The sequence below is a fragment of the Populus trichocarpa genome, chromosome 6 (assembly GCF_000002775.5).
Source record: "Populus trichocarpa isolate Nisqually-1 chromosome 6, P.trichocarpa_v4.1, whole genome shotgun sequence".
NCBI lineage: Eukaryota > Viridiplantae > Streptophyta > Magnoliopsida > Malpighiales > Salicaceae > Populus > Populus trichocarpa.
In genome coordinates, this window is record NC_037290.2 from 18,522,650 (window position 1) to 18,542,504 (window position 19,855).

Here is a 19,855-nt window from a genome sequence, read left to right on the forward strand (position 1 = left end):
TTTCCATTGCTTATTATTTTGATAGCTATGTTGTTGTCGTTGTTAAAATAATATTTTAAAAAATAAAAAATAAATCATGACAAAAATATTGGAAAAGACCCCATTTCGCACTCAGCGTGGTCTCATCATGAGAAAATCTTCTTTTTAGTATGTTTCTTTTTGCTTTCCTCTCTGACAAGAGAGAGAGATAAAGGTTGCCTCTGCCATTGTAGTATGCACTCTGCAGGTTTGTGGCCCAACCAGGCCTTTTTCCTAAAGTTCTTACATCACCCTTTTTCTCTTTTCTCCATCTTTCCTTTGTGGCCTCAGCGGCTCAGACTTCACATTTCCTTTCCTCTCCTTTAACACCCTCTTGTTTCTGCGTTGTGTTTATCCTGTAGTTTGAAGAATTATATCACAACACAGCCTCAAACATGAAAATAAATTCCCTTGGACATGCTAGAAATTACATCCATGGTTTATTTAGGATCCCAGCCACAGTGAAATAACATTTCCATTATCGTTTTACCCAAATTAATATCTAATGAACGATTTGAGCCCATAACACAGCACACCCTCCAGCTCTTCTCAGTTCCTTAAACATGATGGTTAAATCTTGGCTATAAAATTTAAACAAATGGCTATGAATATCTTTACTGCTTAATTTCCCTCCTCGATTCAACTCTTTTGTGGAATCTGATCTTACAAACATATAGCCTCATCTTGTTATAACCCTAGTACTATACGTGCTATTTTTTGCTAGTATGGATCCAGAGCAAAACAAAGATAAGCACACAACCTAATCGAGGGACAGGGAAGCCTCCTTTGGTTCCTCGTAGACAAGACAATTTGAGAAGAATAGCTGACCACGACATACACCAAATTTCTTTCTCTCTTTCTTTTCTTTTTTTCTTTTTCCCCCATAGGACCAACTTTTTTAGACGACAAAAATTGCTGTCAAATTGGAGGGACATGTTAGTTTTATCTTGAAAAAGAATTAGCTTACTTGTTTTTATAATTTAGATCTTCTAATCTGTCCTTACAAGCCTAATAAATCTCAATTTATTCCTGTAATTTAAATCATTCTTTAGTATAAAATATTATCACTCAATTGGATGGATATATTCTCATATAATTAAGAAACTCAATTTCAACCTTATATATATATATATATATAATTCATCCTTTTTACATTTTTTTTAATAAATTATTTTGGGTTTGAGTTTTTCATATGAGTGTATTTTAGTCCATTTGAATAGAAATATTCAATAGGATGGAAGAATGACGAAAAACTACAAGCAAATGAATAGTGGGCACAAAAGCCGATCACAGAAAATCAACTTTGAACCCAGAATGAAAGCTGAGTCCTAAACTGAGTCTTGGACCTCTACCATCATTATTTCTGAGGTAGCAATTTTAATTGAGAATGACATTTAACAATATGGTGGCAGTCTTTGTAGCTAAAGCCAGAAAAAGGGTCCACGAGTTTTTATTCAATCAAGGCTTTGAATGAACTTGCTATTTAACCTGTCTTATACTGCAATATCATGTCACATGTAATATATATATATATATATATATATATATATATATATATATATATATATATATATATATTCAGGTTTTTTCGATGTAACTTTGTAGTTAAAAAAATTATAAATATAAATAAAAAAATTTATGTATACATGTAATCAAATAATTAAGAACTATATAATATATATGTTAACATATAAATAAATAAATAAGTCATCAATAATAACTAAAAATAAAACTGGAAAAATTAAGAGACAAATGTAGATCAAGATAATTAATCTCGCAAGATGAGATATTTATCATGTTGTGTTTGTTAAATTTTATTTATTCAAATATTTTTTTATTTAATCAAACTATAATAAAAATGGACACATATATTAGATTAATTGAATAAAATAAAAGAAAAAATAATTGTGCAAGGTTGTGTATATCAGAAATATTATCTGAAAAAAAATAATTTTATTTTAAAAAGTAAGTTCATCTATGCAAAAGATAAAAAGAAAATTATAGATGAATCGAAAAAATCTCTTCAAAAATTAAATACACATAAAATCATTTTTAAAAAATATCTATCCAAAAAAAGGTAAATAAGGAAATAAAAAAAAATCATGGTAAGTGATATCAATCGGAACATAAATTTAAAAATTATTTTACAAAATGACATATGGAAAGAAAGGTATCAACAAAAAAAAAGAAAAAAATAATAGTCTGGGAGTTGCGGTTTAACTTATTAAACCTATGTTTCGGGTTATGAAATTAGCTAGAAAAAATAATCTTTTTATGTTAAATTTATATCTGACATATATAGGAAAAATAAAAGGGCCAAAAAACAGCTCAGACGCGCTAGGCCATAGGCCTACACACGTGGATGGGCATTCAAGCCCAAGCCTGCACACCTGAGCTTGTTTTTATGTTTTTATATTTTAAAGGGTCGTCCACTCTTATTTATCATGGAAAAGGAAATCAAAATGAAGTCGACGCGACATCTGCCAAGGCAGACGACGTTTCATCTACAAGCTAATATTTTGACCACAATTGTGCTGCCCAGAAAATCAAGGTGGAGCTTTTTTGTTCAAAAAATTCAATTTTCAAGTTATTTCAACTCAAAAATACCTCACTAACACCCTTGAAACACTCAGAAATCAATCTATCAACTCAAAATACCGAAAAAAGAGTACAAAAACATGAAATCAAATCGGGTTTGTTGATACCAAAAAAATTCATTTTGGTGGTCTGAAATGGTTTGAACGACGACTTTCTTTCTCATCACCAAAATCCAGCGACTCTTCTTTTTCTAACTAGAGACTGAAAAATAATACAAATAATTTTTTGTTTCAAAACTGATTATATTGATATTTTAAGGAACTTAAATCATATAATTAATTTTGTTATTTTTAAAGTTTAAGAACCTAAGTGTATTTCTCATCTAATCTCTCGCACGCCATCCATGTTTGACGCCTTTTAAATTACAATTCCTATTCTTTCAATTTCACTCTTGCCTAATAAATTCAAATTAATTGGTCCTTAATTATAATCAAATAGTCTAAAATAAAACTTTGAAAACCATAATAAATTATAAAAAATACACATTATCATTCACAATATTTTGTATACGTGTAAACAGTTCCAGCTGCAAAATAAACACCCCATGCTTTCTAGTTTTTTATCTAATAATTTTGTCTCATAATTAAATCATGGGGTCGCTGGAAAAAAGAGAGAGCGGCACCACCTGCTTTTCTCATGAAAGCCCATAAACCTCACCGCATTTATGATTTTGCATTTTATAATCATCACCTGCACTACTCTCTCACGTTATTAATTAGTGACCAAAAAAAGAATGCTGACGTCAAAAAGCTTCTCTAGAAATTTTAAGAAATTGAACTGCAGACCTTTTGCTTTCTTAAGACTGCATGAAGAGCATGTCATTTAAATAAATAATTTCTTTTTATGAAAATGAATGACTTTAATATATACATTATATTATATATTATATATTATATAATTAAACTAGAAGAAATCGTTGGTTTTTCATAACCCGCAAAACACTGTTGACGACACTGTTCAATATGCTATAAATATGTTTAAGATATTTTGATGTGTTGATATATATTTTTTTGTTTTTGTATATTATTGAGATTTCTAGATATTTGATAATATTTTAGAGTAGAATTAGAGACTAATTTGATGAAGTATAGTTTTAATTTGTACTAAAAAACAATTAAAAATAAATAAAATAAAGGAGTGTTTTTTCAAATTCAAGTGAAAAAATTTATTTTCATCTAAAAATTTTTTATTATATCATTTTTTATCCTTTTAAATTTAAAATTTTACATTTAGGTTCTAAACTTTACCTCATAATCTTGACAGCTGGACAATACATCACCCATTTTCTTGTGCCCCTGGATCCACAAGCGCTTGTGAAGGGGACATGTGGAGTCCATCTATTAAAAAAAAACATGGGAGGGGGGTGGATGCGTGAGCTTCTTTGTATAGTGTTTCTAGGCAAAGTTTTGAAATCCGGCTAATCTAATTTAAAACTCGAGTTATAGGTTTTTTTTAGATTATTAAGTTTTGATCGGGTTATTCAGGTCAATTTTATTTTTTTATAAATCAAAACGATATTGTTTTGATAAAAAAACAAAAAAAATAGTCAACAGGTTACAACAGAGTTTTTGACCGGGTTTTGCCGGGTTACCGGGTCAACCATTCGGGTCACCCCGAGTTGTGACTTTCTCTATTTTTTCTTAAACCCTGCCCGGTTCCAGCCCTGGGTCGACCCGCCAAGCCGGGCCGGGTTTCAAAACTATATATACTCATGTGTATACTTTATTTTTTTTCATAATTCTAAATTAAAATTATTTATAAACAAAATAATTTAAATTATATTTAAAATATTATTGCATTAAATACCATTCAATTTTGTTTTTGTTTTCAAATAAGAGCAAAACATTTTTCTTATAATATTAACAATAATTTCATTAATTATGAATCTAATATTTTTTTTTAATTTGTGGTCATGAATATTCAATGAAAATAAAACTTATATATTGTTATGTTTTATTCTAAATTTCTTACATGGTTTCTCAAATTCATTATTAATTTTTATTTAATTGCATATAAAATATCGAGATATAATTTCCAATGTTTTTTTTCTAATAGAAACTTGATTTTTATATCATGATAAAAAATTTTCTAATTTTAAAACAATGCTTCTAGAAAAGAAAATTTATTTGAGCTAAAAACATTCCTTAATTAAAAAAATATAATTTAGATTGAAAAGATATATTCTTTTCTACTTATTTTAAATTATTGAAATGCTTACAAAAGATTATTTGAATTTTCTTTATTTTTAGTTAAAAAAAAATTTCCAATAAAAAACGTTTGGTAAAAAAAACATGTATTATAAAAAATAATTCATTTAATAAAATATATTTTGTTATTTAAAAAATTAAGTCATCACGTTTTATACAAATATCTATTTTAATTATAAAAAAACTAAATAATAATAAATTTTAAAAACTACCTCATTTTATTATACGAGTGATAGATAGTACTAGTCATTTAACCCCGCTTTGCAGCGTGTAATAATTTGTTTTAAAAAAAAATCTGCTATGTAAGCTACTTCAATGTATTTTTTAATATAAAAAAAATAAAAAGTATAACTTAAAAAGCCTGTGCAAGTATCTCATTAAATAAATTAATAATCATTTATGTAAATAAATGGGAAATGTTTTTGTTAACAATAACCAAAAGAGAAATTGAGAAATGTAAATCAAGAAATTCAACCATACAAATGAGATATTTACCTTATTGTGTTTACTGAATTTGTTTATTAAAATGAATAAAAGATAAATTCACAACCTAAAAACTCATGACTTTAAAAATAAACACAAATGAAACTGACAAATAAACTCATGCAAAAAAAATAAAATTATGCAAGGCCAAACACATCAGCAATATTATTTAAAAATAAATATTTTTTTTATTTTTAAATATCAACTTCATTTGTATAAAACACAAAAAAAGTTCTAAATTAATTAGAATAACACCTTGAAAAAAAAACATGTTAAAAAAAATATTAAAAAAAACAAATGCAGAGTGATAAGATCGTATGAAGCCGAATCTCTAACAAATCAAATGTTGAAAGATAAAATCAATAAAAAAAAATCAATTACACAAAATAATCTAAAAAAAATAAGAGTAAAAAAAAAACATTAACTATAGGGTAACTAAAAATTTGATTTGGTATTCGCTCTGTAGCGGGTCATAATTTTTCTTTTTTAAAAAAACTTGAGTATACATACTATTTTGATGTGTGTTTTTTTTACATGATATAAATTATAAGTATAAATCGAAAAGTTTATTCAAATATCTAATAATTATCTCTGTAAATAAATAAATAAGTTTGTTAATAATAACTGTCAAAAAACCAATTCAACCTAAAAACTTAAGCTATTAGGTGAGGTTCCAAGATATGATTTATATTATTCTCTAACACACCCCCTCAAGTGAAAGCTATTTGGGCTTAAAACTTGCACAGACTCACATTACCTTGTGTTTAATGTTTATCAAATAAATGGGGATGGTGAGATTCGAACTCATGATCGCTTGATCATCAAGACTCTGATACCATGTCAGAGAACCAATTCAACCTAATAGCTTAAGCTATTAGGTGAGGTATCAAGATATGATTTATATTATTCTCTAACAATAACTTAAAGAGAAACAGAAAAAAATGAGAGATGAATATAGATCACGATATTTGATCTCGCAAAAAGAAATCATTTACCTATTTGTGTTCACTAAATTGTTCATTACAATCAATAAAAGATAATAGAAATAAAAATGCATATGAAACAGAGTGAATAAAATAAAAGGACAAAAAATATGTATGGTCGAAGAAATAACTATTTTTTGTACAAAACAAAATCTACTTGTATGAAGTAAAATAAAAATAAGCAAAAATTAAACATAAAACAAAACAACTCATTTTTAAAAAATCTTTATCCAAAAACAACTTGCAACACTCGTGCTTTAAATAATGAGACGGAGACAAACTAATAGAAAACAAATGAAGGTAACCACTAACAATTTTTTTAAAACAATATAGAATGATAAAATCACAAAATATAATGAGGAAAAAAGAATTCCTAACTATATTAACACTTAAAACTTGTGATCTATGTCATTAAATTGGAAGCATTACAAATGGAAAAACCGCGAAGCTTAATCCCAAATAAATCAAACATCGAAGGATGTATCCGGAAAAAAATCAACTATATAAAAACATTTAATTAAAAAATAAAGGTAGAAACCATAATAAAAAATTAATTTGAGGGCATTTAAAAATTAAATTATAGGGTTAAATAAAAAAGAAAAAATAATTAACAAAAGAAAAACAAATCAAAAGAATGAAGGCTAATTGAAAAAAAAAAAACCAATATAAACTTTGATTTAAGGATGCAATTGAACACTAATAAAACTTTAACAAAAGATTCAAGGGTAACAATGACAAATCAAAAGAATAAGGACTGAATTGGTAAAACCAATATATATATGACCAATTGTAATTTAAGGACTGAATTGAAAACATAAAAAAACTTTTCTAAAAGGGTCAATGATGAAAAGAAGCAATAAAAAAACATAATTGAAAAAAAAAAAAGAGGTACAAACATGCACTTCAACCGGAAGAGAGAGAAAAATAGGTAGAAGAAAAAAGAAACGATCACTTGCGATAAACTGTCGGACCACCATCAACATGCTTTACATTGGGAGAAAGATCACGTGACGATGCTCCTAGTGACATGGCGGAAGGCCATTTTTGGACAAACAATGGTCGTCGAAAGAGTGCGGACGCCACCAACATGTTAGCCCGTGAACAACATACACTAACAACTTTTCAGAATTTAATATTAAAAAATAATATTAAATTACTAACAGCTCCCTCGTAACCGTGAAAATAACAAATAAATCATTGTGAAAATACCAAAATATCTCCGCATGTATTTTATTGATTTTGAAGTATGGGTAAAGTTAAAAACACCCTTGGTCAGCGGGCTTAGATTCCATTGAACTTGGGGGCATAAACATATTTTTATTGTACAAAATAACCTGCAAAACAATAATATTCATGTTAAATCTTTTAATAATTAATAAATCAGCGTAAAAACACAAATACTCCCATCACCCAGCCTTCCAACTTTTCCACCGAGGGATAAAAGGATAAATTCACTAAAACAATCTACAGTAAACTGAGTGTATTGATACAGTGAATTCTTCAAACGATTTAGAGTTTTGGTTAATTATTGCAATAAATTCTTCCTCCACGTGATATCCTGAATCTTTTGCATACTTTTTCCAACTAAAATTAATGTCATGAAGAATATATAAACACACACACACACACACACACACACACACACACACACACTTACTCGTATACACTTGTGCCCCTCTCATTTCTCTCCTGCGTGTTTCAGCAATAAAAGATCAAGAAGTGGGCTCCTGAAGCAGAATTTGCTTGCATTCAACAGCAAAAACAGCTACTAAGCTCTCTGATCTTTCTCATTCTCTCAAAAGAGCAAGGATGTTTTAGGTTGTCATTTGCAAGCTTAATGAAGAAATTTGGTAAATATAAGCTGTTTCTGCTTCCGTCAAGGTGGTTACAGTAGTAATGCCAAGAAAAATAGAGTACTAGTATGATATTTGAATACCTTGGTTGAAAACGATCGATATCTTAGCTTCTTATTATCCTGTCTTCTTATTGCATGGAGATGCTTCAAATATATACTTCAAATATTTTCAATTTCGAAAACCCTTCAAAATTTATTTTCTTTCTCTGCTGCGTTTGTTTCCTTCTCTTTTTTCTTCTTATGATCTGCTTTTGCTTTTGTGCTGTAACAATTTCTAAACGCTAAAAAATGGGTTATATTTATATTTCTGTTGTTTTTATTTGGCTGTGTTTTTCTTTAATGAGGATAGATTCCTGATGATCAATCCTTGTCTTGGTTTAAGAACTGCCCTACTTTCTCTTGAGGCACCCCTCTCTCTCTCTCTCTCTCAATTTTCCCTTGAAAAATCCTTTCCTCTTTCTCTGATGTCTAGCTTTACCTCAGACATTCTGTCTCCTGCTGTTTATGATGGTTTAGAAACACTCAATGTACCATATGGAGGTGCATTGTGCTACTGATGCACCCTAATCCCATCACCATTCATGCATCCAAATCCACCGTTCTGCTTGATCCCCGACACCCCAGCTTCCTGCGCTGTACTGTAGTGTATTGTGATTCCCAATATCATTGAACTTGGACATACTTGAAGGGCAATCTTGTCACTCTGAACTTCTAATCGAATGATCAAAAGTGCACTAAAGTTTACACACAGGTCGCTCTGTTGCCATTTCTTGCAAAGCACCAAAACGGGCTTGGTCGGGGTTTCTTTATTATTAGTATTATTATCCTCCCCGTTGCCCCGAAGAAGGTTAAGGCATATTTTTGGCAACCATTACAAGTAAGGCTGCAAAAGACCTCCATAAAGGGCAATTCACATCACATGACACTTTCTGTTAACATGAAGACGTAAAATCCGGGGTACTTTTACCATTCTTCGACCAAATGACCAAAGCACCCCTGCTGCTTCTCACAAAATAGCCATGGAAGATGGAGCTGCCTTTCAGCCATGAAAGTGGACCACCCAAAAGTAGTAGCAATATTTGACCAAAGGGTCAAAGCTGAAAGCCCCATTCATGTACAGTACTGATTACATTTGGCCCCATAATTTCTCTAGACCCTATGGAAGAAGAGAAGCTGGTTAAGGTAACTCCCTAGAATCCACAAACGAATGTTAGGCCTAGTTAGAAGCACCGTTGTGGAGGTTTTCGGTGGCTGTCTCGAGAAATTTTACCTCGACCCTGGTGCCTGTTTGGTCAGGAGTCTCTTAGTCTTAAATAATTTGTACACAACTTTAATAAACTAGGGGGGGATGATGCATTAAAAAATAATTACTTTGCTTAAGTCATGGATCCCGACATTGAGAAGGGTAATAGTGGAATTTTGAAAAGAAGATATAGAGGAGGCATGGAAAAAGGAAGAAAGAGGACAGAGATTGCTTGCGCAAATCTAGCTAATCTGGGCTTCTGATACAAGCAAGTGAAGTGAAGTGAATGGAGGGTGTTGAGGCAGAGAAGTGCATGCTACTACAACCAAGAATCCCATGTTGAAAACCGTACAAAAAAAAAAACACACACCACTCTCTTTACTTCTTGGCCACATTATGTTTTAGACAAGACTCTCGCTAACTATTGCAGCCAGTAAGTAGATGTACTCGCGAGGCAAAGCCCTCATGTTTTCAGCTTCTTTGCACCATCGCGTTCCTTCTTTATATCTTTTTAAGATAGGACAAGAGAACCCGTCAAGGGCTTTTCTCAGAGGACAGAAGAAATTAGAAGAGAAAACGTACAGACAACCAATCCCATGTCCATGTTGTCACTCTTCTCTGATTTCATCTTCTTTTTGGCCATTTGCACCCACTCACAAATTGTTTTTCTTGCTTTAATTTACTTTCTTTGTTTTCTTTTTCTTTTACCCTTCTTCTTTTGTAGTGGTAAAGTTTTAAATACCAAACTTTTGCTCATTGGTTTTGCGCTTTATGTAATGATAGGGTTTTGCTGCTGCTGCTGGTGGTGGTGGTGGTGGTGCTGCTGCTTCTGCTGCGGGTGGAACATGGTTAGGGATGTTGGTGCTGTATTTACTTGGGGCACTGAGGCATGTGTGGCCTTTGTCATGAGAATATTTGCTAAGCAAATGGGAGTTTTAGGCTTGAGTGGCAGCTGGTCTGGATACGCAAGAAAAATCATTTCTTCTGTCCAATCATTGCAAAAAACTCTCTTCTTCTTCTTCCTTTTCGTCTTCTGCTTCCTTGGCTTTTGGTAAATGGTGTCGGGGTTTGGTGGTGATATTGGCTAGAAGGCTCAATCTCTCTATTGTTATGATAAAGGACTACTTCCTAATCTCTTGCTTTCACTTTTGTTACTAGCTTTTCTTTGTATTTCTTCTTTGGCTGATGATATTGTTGATATGTAATTGGCATCCAAATGTTCTTGTGGAAGTGCAACAACAAGTTAATTGGCATGGTAACTTTTGATTATTATTTCTTCCAAGCAATACTAGCTGTCTGGTGTTCCAAGTTTTGTGCCTAATTGACTGCTCGTTCAAGCATAGAACAAACCCCCATAGAGAAAGGGGAGAGAATTTAATTGCAGCAAATGGAGGGCACCTAACTCAACAAATTCGGTGAGTAGAGCTTTAAAATCTCAGGGTCCCCTAAAGCTACAGACTTCAATGTTTCAGCACTGTTTCGTTGTCAGTCTTTGCTTCTGTCCCTTTTGTTAATTAATTTTTCTCGGGAAATGTAGGGGCTTGATAGTTGTAGTATATGTTCAAATCCTCAAGGAATTGTTATGTCACCTTCATCCATGTGTACATACAATCGAGGAAAAACATCAGTTATATAGTAAAATTTATTAATGAAATTTCCCCTTGCATGATACTCTGTCTGTATAGTTTAGTTTAGTTCTAATGGTGTTGTTGTTTCTGGGATTGGATTGTGAGGTGGACAATACATCATTTCTATGGTCCAGGGAACACTGAAACTCTAGGGCCCCTGGAGATGGGCATGCTCTATCGTAGAGTTACAGTGTGTGTGATTGTATGAATCAAAAAAGACACAGCAAGAAAAACAAACGCAAAGACGAGGAGGTATGAGGTCTGATAAGGGACGGAACCAGGAAAGGCCCTCACAGCTACACATCTGGTAATAGGGTTGCATGTGAAATGAGTTTTCCTAGCTAGGTCAATTATATTTTACAAGATTAATGCCTTGAACAAGGTGGGAGTGGGACCTGGAATGATGGTGGGCTCCTGGAAAAGTGAAACAGGCTTTGGCATGTCCTAACTAACCTCAATAATCCCCGGAGAGGGCTAGGGAGAAGGGAGGGAATGCGAGGAGGGGAGGTTGAAGGGCTTGGAATGTGCCTTCATATTAGATTAGTAATGAATAAATAAACAGGACTGGCCTCCTGGGAAATAACACTAGCAATGAGCAAAACCCAAGTTCTCAACTTCCAGCTGCCCCATGTATTATACCGTTTGGCTCAACGCTTACGGCAATGTTTTTATTTAATACTTACAACATATCGTTTGGTTACAAAACAAGTTGTAATTTTCATGCATGACCCCACCACTATCTTCGTTCAAAACTCAGTTTTATTGAAGCAGAAATTGCATGCTTTTTCCTATCCTATGTTTCCTCCAACTTGCAACTGTGTTTATAAACATAGTATAAAATCGTTCTCCTCTTTCTTCCTTGACTAGTGCTTCAGGTATGGGTGGATCTTTTGTCCAGATGAGAAAACCACGAGGGCTGTTGGAGAGCGTTGGAGGTTGTGGCGGTGGTCTATGGTTGTTTGAGTCTAGGTTCTTTCGATTGGGCTGGTGCGCGTTGGGTCGATGGGGGATGCTAAGCTGACCGTTGGTTAGGGGAATCTAATGGGTTGATGGTTTGAAACAGAGATGCAGATGGGTTTTAGGTGACTAGGTGAGATGTGTTTTCGGGTCTGTGTGAGGGAGACATAGGGCTTGCTATGTGGTAGTTTGATGGTTAGGTCGGTTCACTATGGGTGTGTTGGTAGTGGAAGATGTGAGAGGCTACTGGGTTTGTGAGGGAGAGGGCTGATTCGTGGAGGTAAATAGGTGAGGGCTAGTCTTGATGAGGGGGTTGGTTAATGGCAGTGTTGGTTTTGGTTCCAGTGGAGGTGCTGCCAAGAGAGGGACACGGTGGAAGGAGGAGATGGCAGTGAAGAGAGACGCCGTGTGTGATGATTGATTTCAGCTTTAGGTAGGGGTTGCAAGAATGGAACAATAAAAAACTATCGAATGTGGTGGCGCGTCAATCATCATATTATATTTATAATTTGTTGCAAGCTCAGTAAGTCATGAAAACTATAATTCTTGTTAAATAGATTTTATATGTAAATAGTTTAATAAAATAATAAAAAATATTTTATATAAAATATTGTTTATTTCATAATATAATAATAGTAATTAAATGTATAATATTTTAATTAAAAACTATCAATATTAATATATATTTTTCTTAGTTATTTTATAACCTGAAAAATATTTTTAACCAAACACGTTAAATTATTTTTTGTTCAATTTCAATTTCAATCACAGTTTTAACCAAACATATATTTTTCCAAATCAACCTCAATTAAAAATACTTTTTATAAAACAATTATTTTTCAAATTACAACCACAACAACTAGCTTATGCCACAATACCAACCACAATTACTATTACTGTTTCTGATAACCCGTGAACGTTTGTTGCCAACGTAAGAAGACAACTTTTTTGGTAACTTTATGAGATTTGCAGCAATAGTAATTGAATATGATCATAATCGATGTCTACCAAATTCAGGGTTAAGTGTCATGAACAACACTAATAACTGAATTTTACTTGTCAGAATGTCTTGCACCTCATGGGGAAGAACAGGGAGTTTCCTGTTCAAGCCTAGGGCCACTACCCAGCAGTTGGTGGATCGTCCACTTCAATTATATTTTCCTAAAATTGCTAGCGAGCAGCAACTTGTGTTAAGATTCTCTGGTTTGTTTGCAATCCTAAACAAGGCTCTAACGTGTTCACTTTAACAAGGCAAAACTTTTCCTTACCTACCTTAAATGGCTGTCTGGTTCTTTTGTTTGGCCAACCTAGACTGCTCCTCACTCCGAATCTCTCTTTTTTACACGCACCATGTATCAGCATACAAGTGCAATTAAGACTAGGTCCCATCCCAGCCCATGGATGCTGTAGCACTTGGTGCCTATGTTTTTCTCGTACCCTCGTTCATGAGGACCAGATCAAGCGCATGGAATTGGCAGCTAGCTAGCTGGCATCCGTAGGGTCTTTAAGAGGCCAGAGAGAAGCTGCTTGAAAGGAGCTGGGAGAAAGCTTGTTCTGGTGAAGTTTCTGGAAGGAAAATGACAGAGACACTGTTTCATTTCAGTAAAGCAACAACGTTATCGAAACTTATTCTCCGATAAACAGTGTTATAAAACTTCAAAACTGCTACAACTCAAGTCAGGTTTCTTCATTCTCACGACTAGATACCTGTAACCAGGAAGAACATTGGGACTCTTTCCTTCACATTTCAGTTGGGCACCTGTGTATTTGACGTCAGAGACCCTTGCCAATATTAGCTTCCATATCTATCTTAATGAATTATTGCCCCAAAGTGGAAAGTCATGATCATGAATTAAAGGACCAACTAGTGCTAGGTTAGGTGGTGAAGGCATGAGGTTTGGGAGGGGCATATCCTAGGTTCGAGCCAGTGCTCTCCATTATTACCCCAAAAAACAAAAAATTATGAAAAATAAAGAAGTGACCACTGACCACATAACATGGAAGCGCATTAACACACCACTACCCCTCCCGCAATCCTCCTACAGGTCAATTGGGCTCCATTCAAGGCAACAAAAATAACTTAATTCCTTGTCATGTCCTCTAAGAAGTGTGTTTTTGGTTCATTATACATATCCTTCCCTGTTATCCAATCACGTTGAAATTCCACAAAATCTTGACTGTTATTCAAACTGTCAATCTTCTATGCATCTAAAGGTATGATATGGTAGCAATCCATAAATTCCAAACAACAAAATCAAACTCCTTCTCACCTTGGATTAAAACTTTTAGCTGTCAATTGTCCTGGATCTTCATTATGTCTTCATGGAATACATGTCATGTAAACCGCAATTATTTTTCCAGCATCATACCTTTCTCAATCATCTATCTAAAAATCAAATGTTCCAAGCTTATATCAAGTGAACAAGGGCATACATATGATAGGTTATCATATTAGAAGTAAATCACCTAAGTTGTAGACAAGTTAATATAGAGTTGGAAAAAATTCGGTGGACCAGCTGTTTTGAAACAACAACACTCAGACGTTGCAAATTGATAAGCCTTTCCCGATCAATTAACAGCATGCTTCAGAAGTGGTAACTAGTAGTTAAGAAACCATCTTTCCTTTTGTTGCCTTACTTTCTATGATAAATTGATCTAAGCAGAGAAGTACTCAATGCAAGAGTTGTATAAGAGCACCAGACCTTCAGAACATAACTCAGTGCCAATGTACCACAGGAAACACAGAAAAAGCAACCTTCTATTCACAATCAACCTAGTTTTAAGGGAGCCAGTATCAAAGTCATGAACTCAAAATTGCCTCAAACAAGCCCCAATTCTTCTTCGGAGTCAACATAGCATAGGACAGGAGCATGAATTTCATAATGCCAGTGATCTGGGAACAGAAAAGATAGTTAATTCACAGAACCACAGTCAAACCAACTCCCAAGATGCACACATATCTTACAACTAAAGGTCTCAAAAGGAAAACAATGAATAAATTGAAAGTGAGGTGGAAAAATCTCCAAGACTATCCATAGAAGAGAATAACTCGATAGCAAGTCTATTAGTTAGAAGAGAATTCCTCTACAATGGAAAAGGACAAGAGGAAATGTCAGATATGTACTTTCAGTCTCCACTTCCACTTTCTTTTAAAATGTTAAATTGGGATTCTGCATCCTGGGAGAGGAACGGATGTATCTAAACATGCAGTTTTCAATTTAACATACTCACTGAGGATTAAGCTTTTATACACCAAATCCCTGCACTGGAGTTTTACATGGTCTATCACTATATCGATGCAAGGATTTTGTGTTAAACCTGAACACATGGTCATCAATTAGAAACACAGTTAGCCTGAATAAAAACAGACCCTCAAGGAGAGAGAACCCATAAGTAGCAAGCTGAAGAGTTGCCCCTAGTAACAAATACGATGACTTATATCCATTTGCATCCTGAGGATTCAGTGACCTTGAGTGAATAACAAGTGTTCCATATGTTACTACTTCTTACTAATTAGCTCTATTTTTCAACATTCCAAAAATCAGTCATAGACACTTCGGTATCAAATATAGTTCAGACCTAGTATCAATTTTGGCACTGCCAAACATCACAGATCAAACAAAACTTTTAACCGCTTCACTAAATAAGAAAAATAAAACATTTGAATATCTATGCAAAATCTACATGTCAATGAAAAAACTCCACTAGTAATCGGCATTTAGACTGCCAAGGATTGAGTACTTGCTGATCCTGAACTCCAATTAAAAACATTATCTAATACAAAACCATCATAGAAAAAGAAAACCTGCACATCTGCTTTTATCTAAGATTTTCTCCAACATACCAGAGGGTTACAGCATAGAAGTTGATGCATGATCACATCCTTACATGAATATACCCAACTTCTGCTAATCAGCAAAATAAATTAAATTTGCATAGTTTAAAGAGAAATCCTTCGTTTTAATTATCACTTTTGTTTCCATCCATCAAAGCTTTATTCAGGAAAATCATAGTTTTTAGTTGCCAAAATTATTCCCGAGTGCAGAAATTATTCCTGTATACTATAGGCAACACAAAAAATGTACTCATGACCCTCAAGCATAGTACCCATAAACCAGGTATACCTAAAGAGAAACAAATTTCCAGAAGGAAATATTTGAGCTAGTAATCAAGCACCCCAAACTGGTACAAAGCATTTCTTATTCTTCTTTTATATTTAATGATATCTTCAACAAAAACCAGAAAAGGAGGCACAACCAAGTATCAGGAGCACAAGTAAATGCATGTTATGTGGTTGTTTATTCATTAACTACCATCTCAGAGATGACAAATCATAGGATGTGAATTCGGTCTTGTTGAAGAAGCAAGTTCTCCAGGTAAACAAGCTCCCCTTCCCCCACATGAAACCCCCCCCCTGAAGAATTGAATACCTTGGAGCAGGCAAATCATGGATTGGGTTTAAGTGAATCAAAAACAGAATTGGTAGTTCCAAAAACAACACTATTTTATCCAGGGTTCAAGAAATTGAATTGAGAAGGTAATCACATCAACACTAGCAAATAGGTTCTTGATTCCAAAGGATAAAGATCCATTCTATTCCACATCATCATATCTTCATTTTTTGGTCCTAAAGAATACAAATGAAAGGAAATGTTCAACACAAAAGAAGCAGACAGATAATGCAGTACAGTCTCTTTTTGTTACCTTCCAGCTCAAATACGTTCTGTATTATCATTTTGGTCTCCCCTGTCCTATAATTCTATTAGCTCTATAATCTAAAGTATGCTGAGCTTTCCTATTGGACTGAGTTTTATTTGACATTGCAATTGACCTTCAAATATAAGAAAATGAACTCGTCAATGATATCAGGACTCAGATGCTCAGTGTTGGGTGATTACAATTGCAGGTTAGAACAACTACAACTCATAACAAGTATATGAAATGAAGAAAGTTGTGTTACCATTGGGAATCAAGGTTAAACTAGAACAGGATAGCACTAGCTTCTATATCAATTGAGATCGTCATGCCTTGCTCGAGCTTGTGTACAAGAAGTCAGGGGGGGAATAAAATATATAAAAAGCAGGGGAAAACAAAATAAAGATTAGAGAAAGAATGGAAGATCAGATATCTCAGGCAGAAGAGGAGTTTATAATGAAATAGTCGCAGAATAACACAGCATCAGTACCAGATTTCTAAACAAGCTAGATTAATTACTGGTAGGAAACCATAACCAATTGGGACAGGCATTAGAAACAAGAAAGCATATATCATGTTACTAACGAAGCAACAAAGCACTTGCCACACTATATATAATTGCCTACATTGCAGACAAATGGAAACTCGATGTTGAATTCAAAGCATGTTTCTTGGAAAAATAAAATTAGCAAATTGACATAGATAAAAGGCAGATCCACATTAGAAAGTGTAAATCAAGCAATGCTCGTGCAAGAGGTCGGACAAGATATAAAGACAAGCATATGAATTTTGATTATCAATGTTATCATGCCTAATCCAGCAAATAAAAAGCCACAAGCACCAACCACATTCATGTAATAATCCTCAGAATGAGCTACTCAACATAAAATAATAGTACACTGAAACAACAACAGCATTCGGAGTTCCTAGACAAAAATAACTAGTGAACTAGAGGCAAATGCATATGTAAGGTAACCGATACACAATGAGTGTTGAAATTATTTCAATGTAAGCATAACATATATAGTTGCAATCATTAGACCGACAGCCAATAATCTTCAATAGAAAACACATTAAACGTTGTAGTAATCACCTGCATCATTGCCCCGCCACATTCTCCACATACCACTTATAAGTATCAACAAGCCCATCCTTAAGTGAAATCTTCGGTGTCCAACCCAACCCCAACAACTTAGAATTATCCATTAACTTCCTCGGAGTCCCATCTGGCTTTGATGTATCCCAAACAAGATCACCTTCAAACCCTACAACCTCCTTCACCAACTCTGCCAAATCCTTTATAGTAACCTCCTTCCCACTGCCCACATTTAAATGCTCCAACCCACTATACTTGTCCATCAAAAACACCACCGCATCCGCCAAATCATCAACATGCAAAAACTCCCTCAACGGACTCCCAGTTCCCCAGACCAGCACTTGTTTCGCATTATTCACCTTCGCCTCGTGAAACCTCCTCATCAATGCCGGCAAAACATGAGAATTCTCCGGATGAAAATTATCATTCCGACCATATAAGTTGGTCGGCATTCCAGAAATAGCATCCCAGCTATACTGAATCCTGTAAGCCTGGCACATCTTAATCCCAGCTATCTTCGCAATTGCGTACCACTCATTCGTAGGCTCTAAAGGCCCAGTAAGCAGTGCATTTTCAGGAATGGGCTGCGGTGCTAACTTTGGGTAAATACATGAAGATCCCAAAAACAAAAATTTCTTAACTCCGTGGCGAAATGAGGAGTCAATCACATTAGTTTGGATCTGGAGATTTATAGCAATGAAATCGGCAGGGTACGTATTGTTAGCGTGGATCCCGCCGACTTTAGCAGCGGCTAGGATAACAAATCGGGGCTTCTCGGCGGCAAAGAAGGAGTCCACATCAAATTGGCGAGTGAGATCGAGCTCGGAGTGGGACCGCAGGACAAGATTGGTGAAGCCAAGGGATTGAAGTTTACGGACGATTGCCGAGCCGACTAGACCGCGGTGTCCAGCCACAAAGATTTTAGCCGATTTGTCGGTGAGGAAATCGGAGGAGTCTGTAGAGAAATGTTAGAGATTAGAATAAGAAAAGAAAAATAAGAGAGAATAGAATTTAAGAAATGCGATGTGAGAGAAGGGTGTCTGGTTGATGAGAAAATGTGGGAAAATTGAGAGAGTTTACCATGGGTGGGGTCGCCCATTTGGAGGAGGATCTGGGGATTGGCGCGGAGGGGATGGAGCTTTATTAGAAGACAGGAAAGCAGTTATGAAGAAAGTCTTACAGGTTCAACCGCTTGTTGCAATTAGGCTTATTAACAGGTTTAAATAGGGGTATTTTACCGAGTAAATTTTTTAAGAATACAGGATAAGATAGAAAAGCACTGGGAAATAGTAAATTTTTATATAGCCACCAATACGAGAATCGTGATTTTATTAATGAATGCTGACAAAAATAACATCGTATTAAACAATTATTATAAAAAAATTATGATAACATGGAAAATCACTTAAAATTAAAAGATTTTTTTTATTATGAACTGTAATAATTTTTTTAGTTTTTTTTTCCCAAGTGAATGTATGGCGCCTGCATCATTAAAAAGACACGCGTAACGCTTTCCAGTGGTCAAATCTGGCCATCCACCGTCTCACTAGATACACAGTCATGCCCTCTTCTACATGGTGTGACACGTGTAAACAGATAATAATTGGATTGCCGCCGATGATGGATTATTTGTGTTTTTTTCTTCTTTTTTTTTCTCTCATAACAATTAAAGTGCACAATTGTCCTCTTTGTTTGTTGTTTGTCAAATCTAGTATGGCTGTCATACCCAGACCCAAGTGACAACCATGCCAAAACTGTACGCCTGGGTCTCGACTATATTAATTTTATGTTTTCATCCAAGTGTTGGACAGTTTTTTAAACGGTTCATGCTTTTTTAAAATTTAAGATGTTGTTGCATGATTTAATTGTCAAAGTTTGTTGCAAGGAGAGTTTATTCTACATTATAACTATTAGTATATACAAAAATTTAAAATATACGATCATAAGAGAAAACTTTTAAACTTTTGAATTGATACATTATGTTGTAGGAAAACAAAATATTGTATATGTAAAAGATTTATTGTCCTTTTGACTATCTTAATTTGTGCAATTTTATAGATGATTTCTTCACTAAAATTAGAGATTAATAAAA

At 34.0% G+C, this 19,855-nt stretch overlaps 1 protein-coding gene and 1 long non-coding RNA gene across 8 annotated transcripts; one reads left to right on the forward strand and one right to left on the reverse strand.

Annotated features, from left to right (window-relative positions):
* The first annotated feature begins 8,895 nt into the window (after positions 1-8,895).
* On the forward strand, positions 8,896-11,058 carry LOC18100562 (uncharacterized). The gene is made up of 2 exons (XR_002982443.2): positions 8,896-9,991; positions 10,171-11,058. It is a non-coding gene; the product is annotated as an uncharacterized LOC18100562 (long non-coding RNA).
* Positions 11,059-13,519: 2,461 nt separating this feature from the next.
* On the reverse strand, positions 13,520-18,995 carry LOC7485271 (putative GDP-L-fucose synthase 2). Of its 7 annotated transcripts, none has more exons than XR_002982646.2 (4): positions 18,844-18,995; positions 17,761-18,718; positions 15,204-15,290; positions 14,431-14,865 (listed from the first exon to the last, which is right to left on the reverse strand). XR_002982646.2 is itself a non-coding variant. In XM_024604539.2 (3 exons), exons 1-2 carry the CDS (start codon positions 18,860-18,862, stop codon positions 17,766-17,768), a joined length of 972 nt encoding a protein of 323 aa, XP_024460307.1. In that variant the 5' UTR covers positions 18,863-18,995; the 3' UTR covers positions 13,520-13,538; positions 17,761-17,765. The 7 variants fall into 7 exon arrangements, 5 of the variants coding, with proteins under 5 accessions (XP_024460307.1, XP_024460306.1, XP_024460305.1 ...); XR_002982647.2 differs by lacking the exon at positions 15,204-15,290 and adding an exon at positions 16,933-17,009; XM_024604539.2 differs by lacking the exons at positions 14,431-14,865; positions 15,204-15,290 and adding an exon at positions 13,520-13,538.
* Between the last annotated feature and the right edge of the window lie 860 nt (positions 18,996-19,855).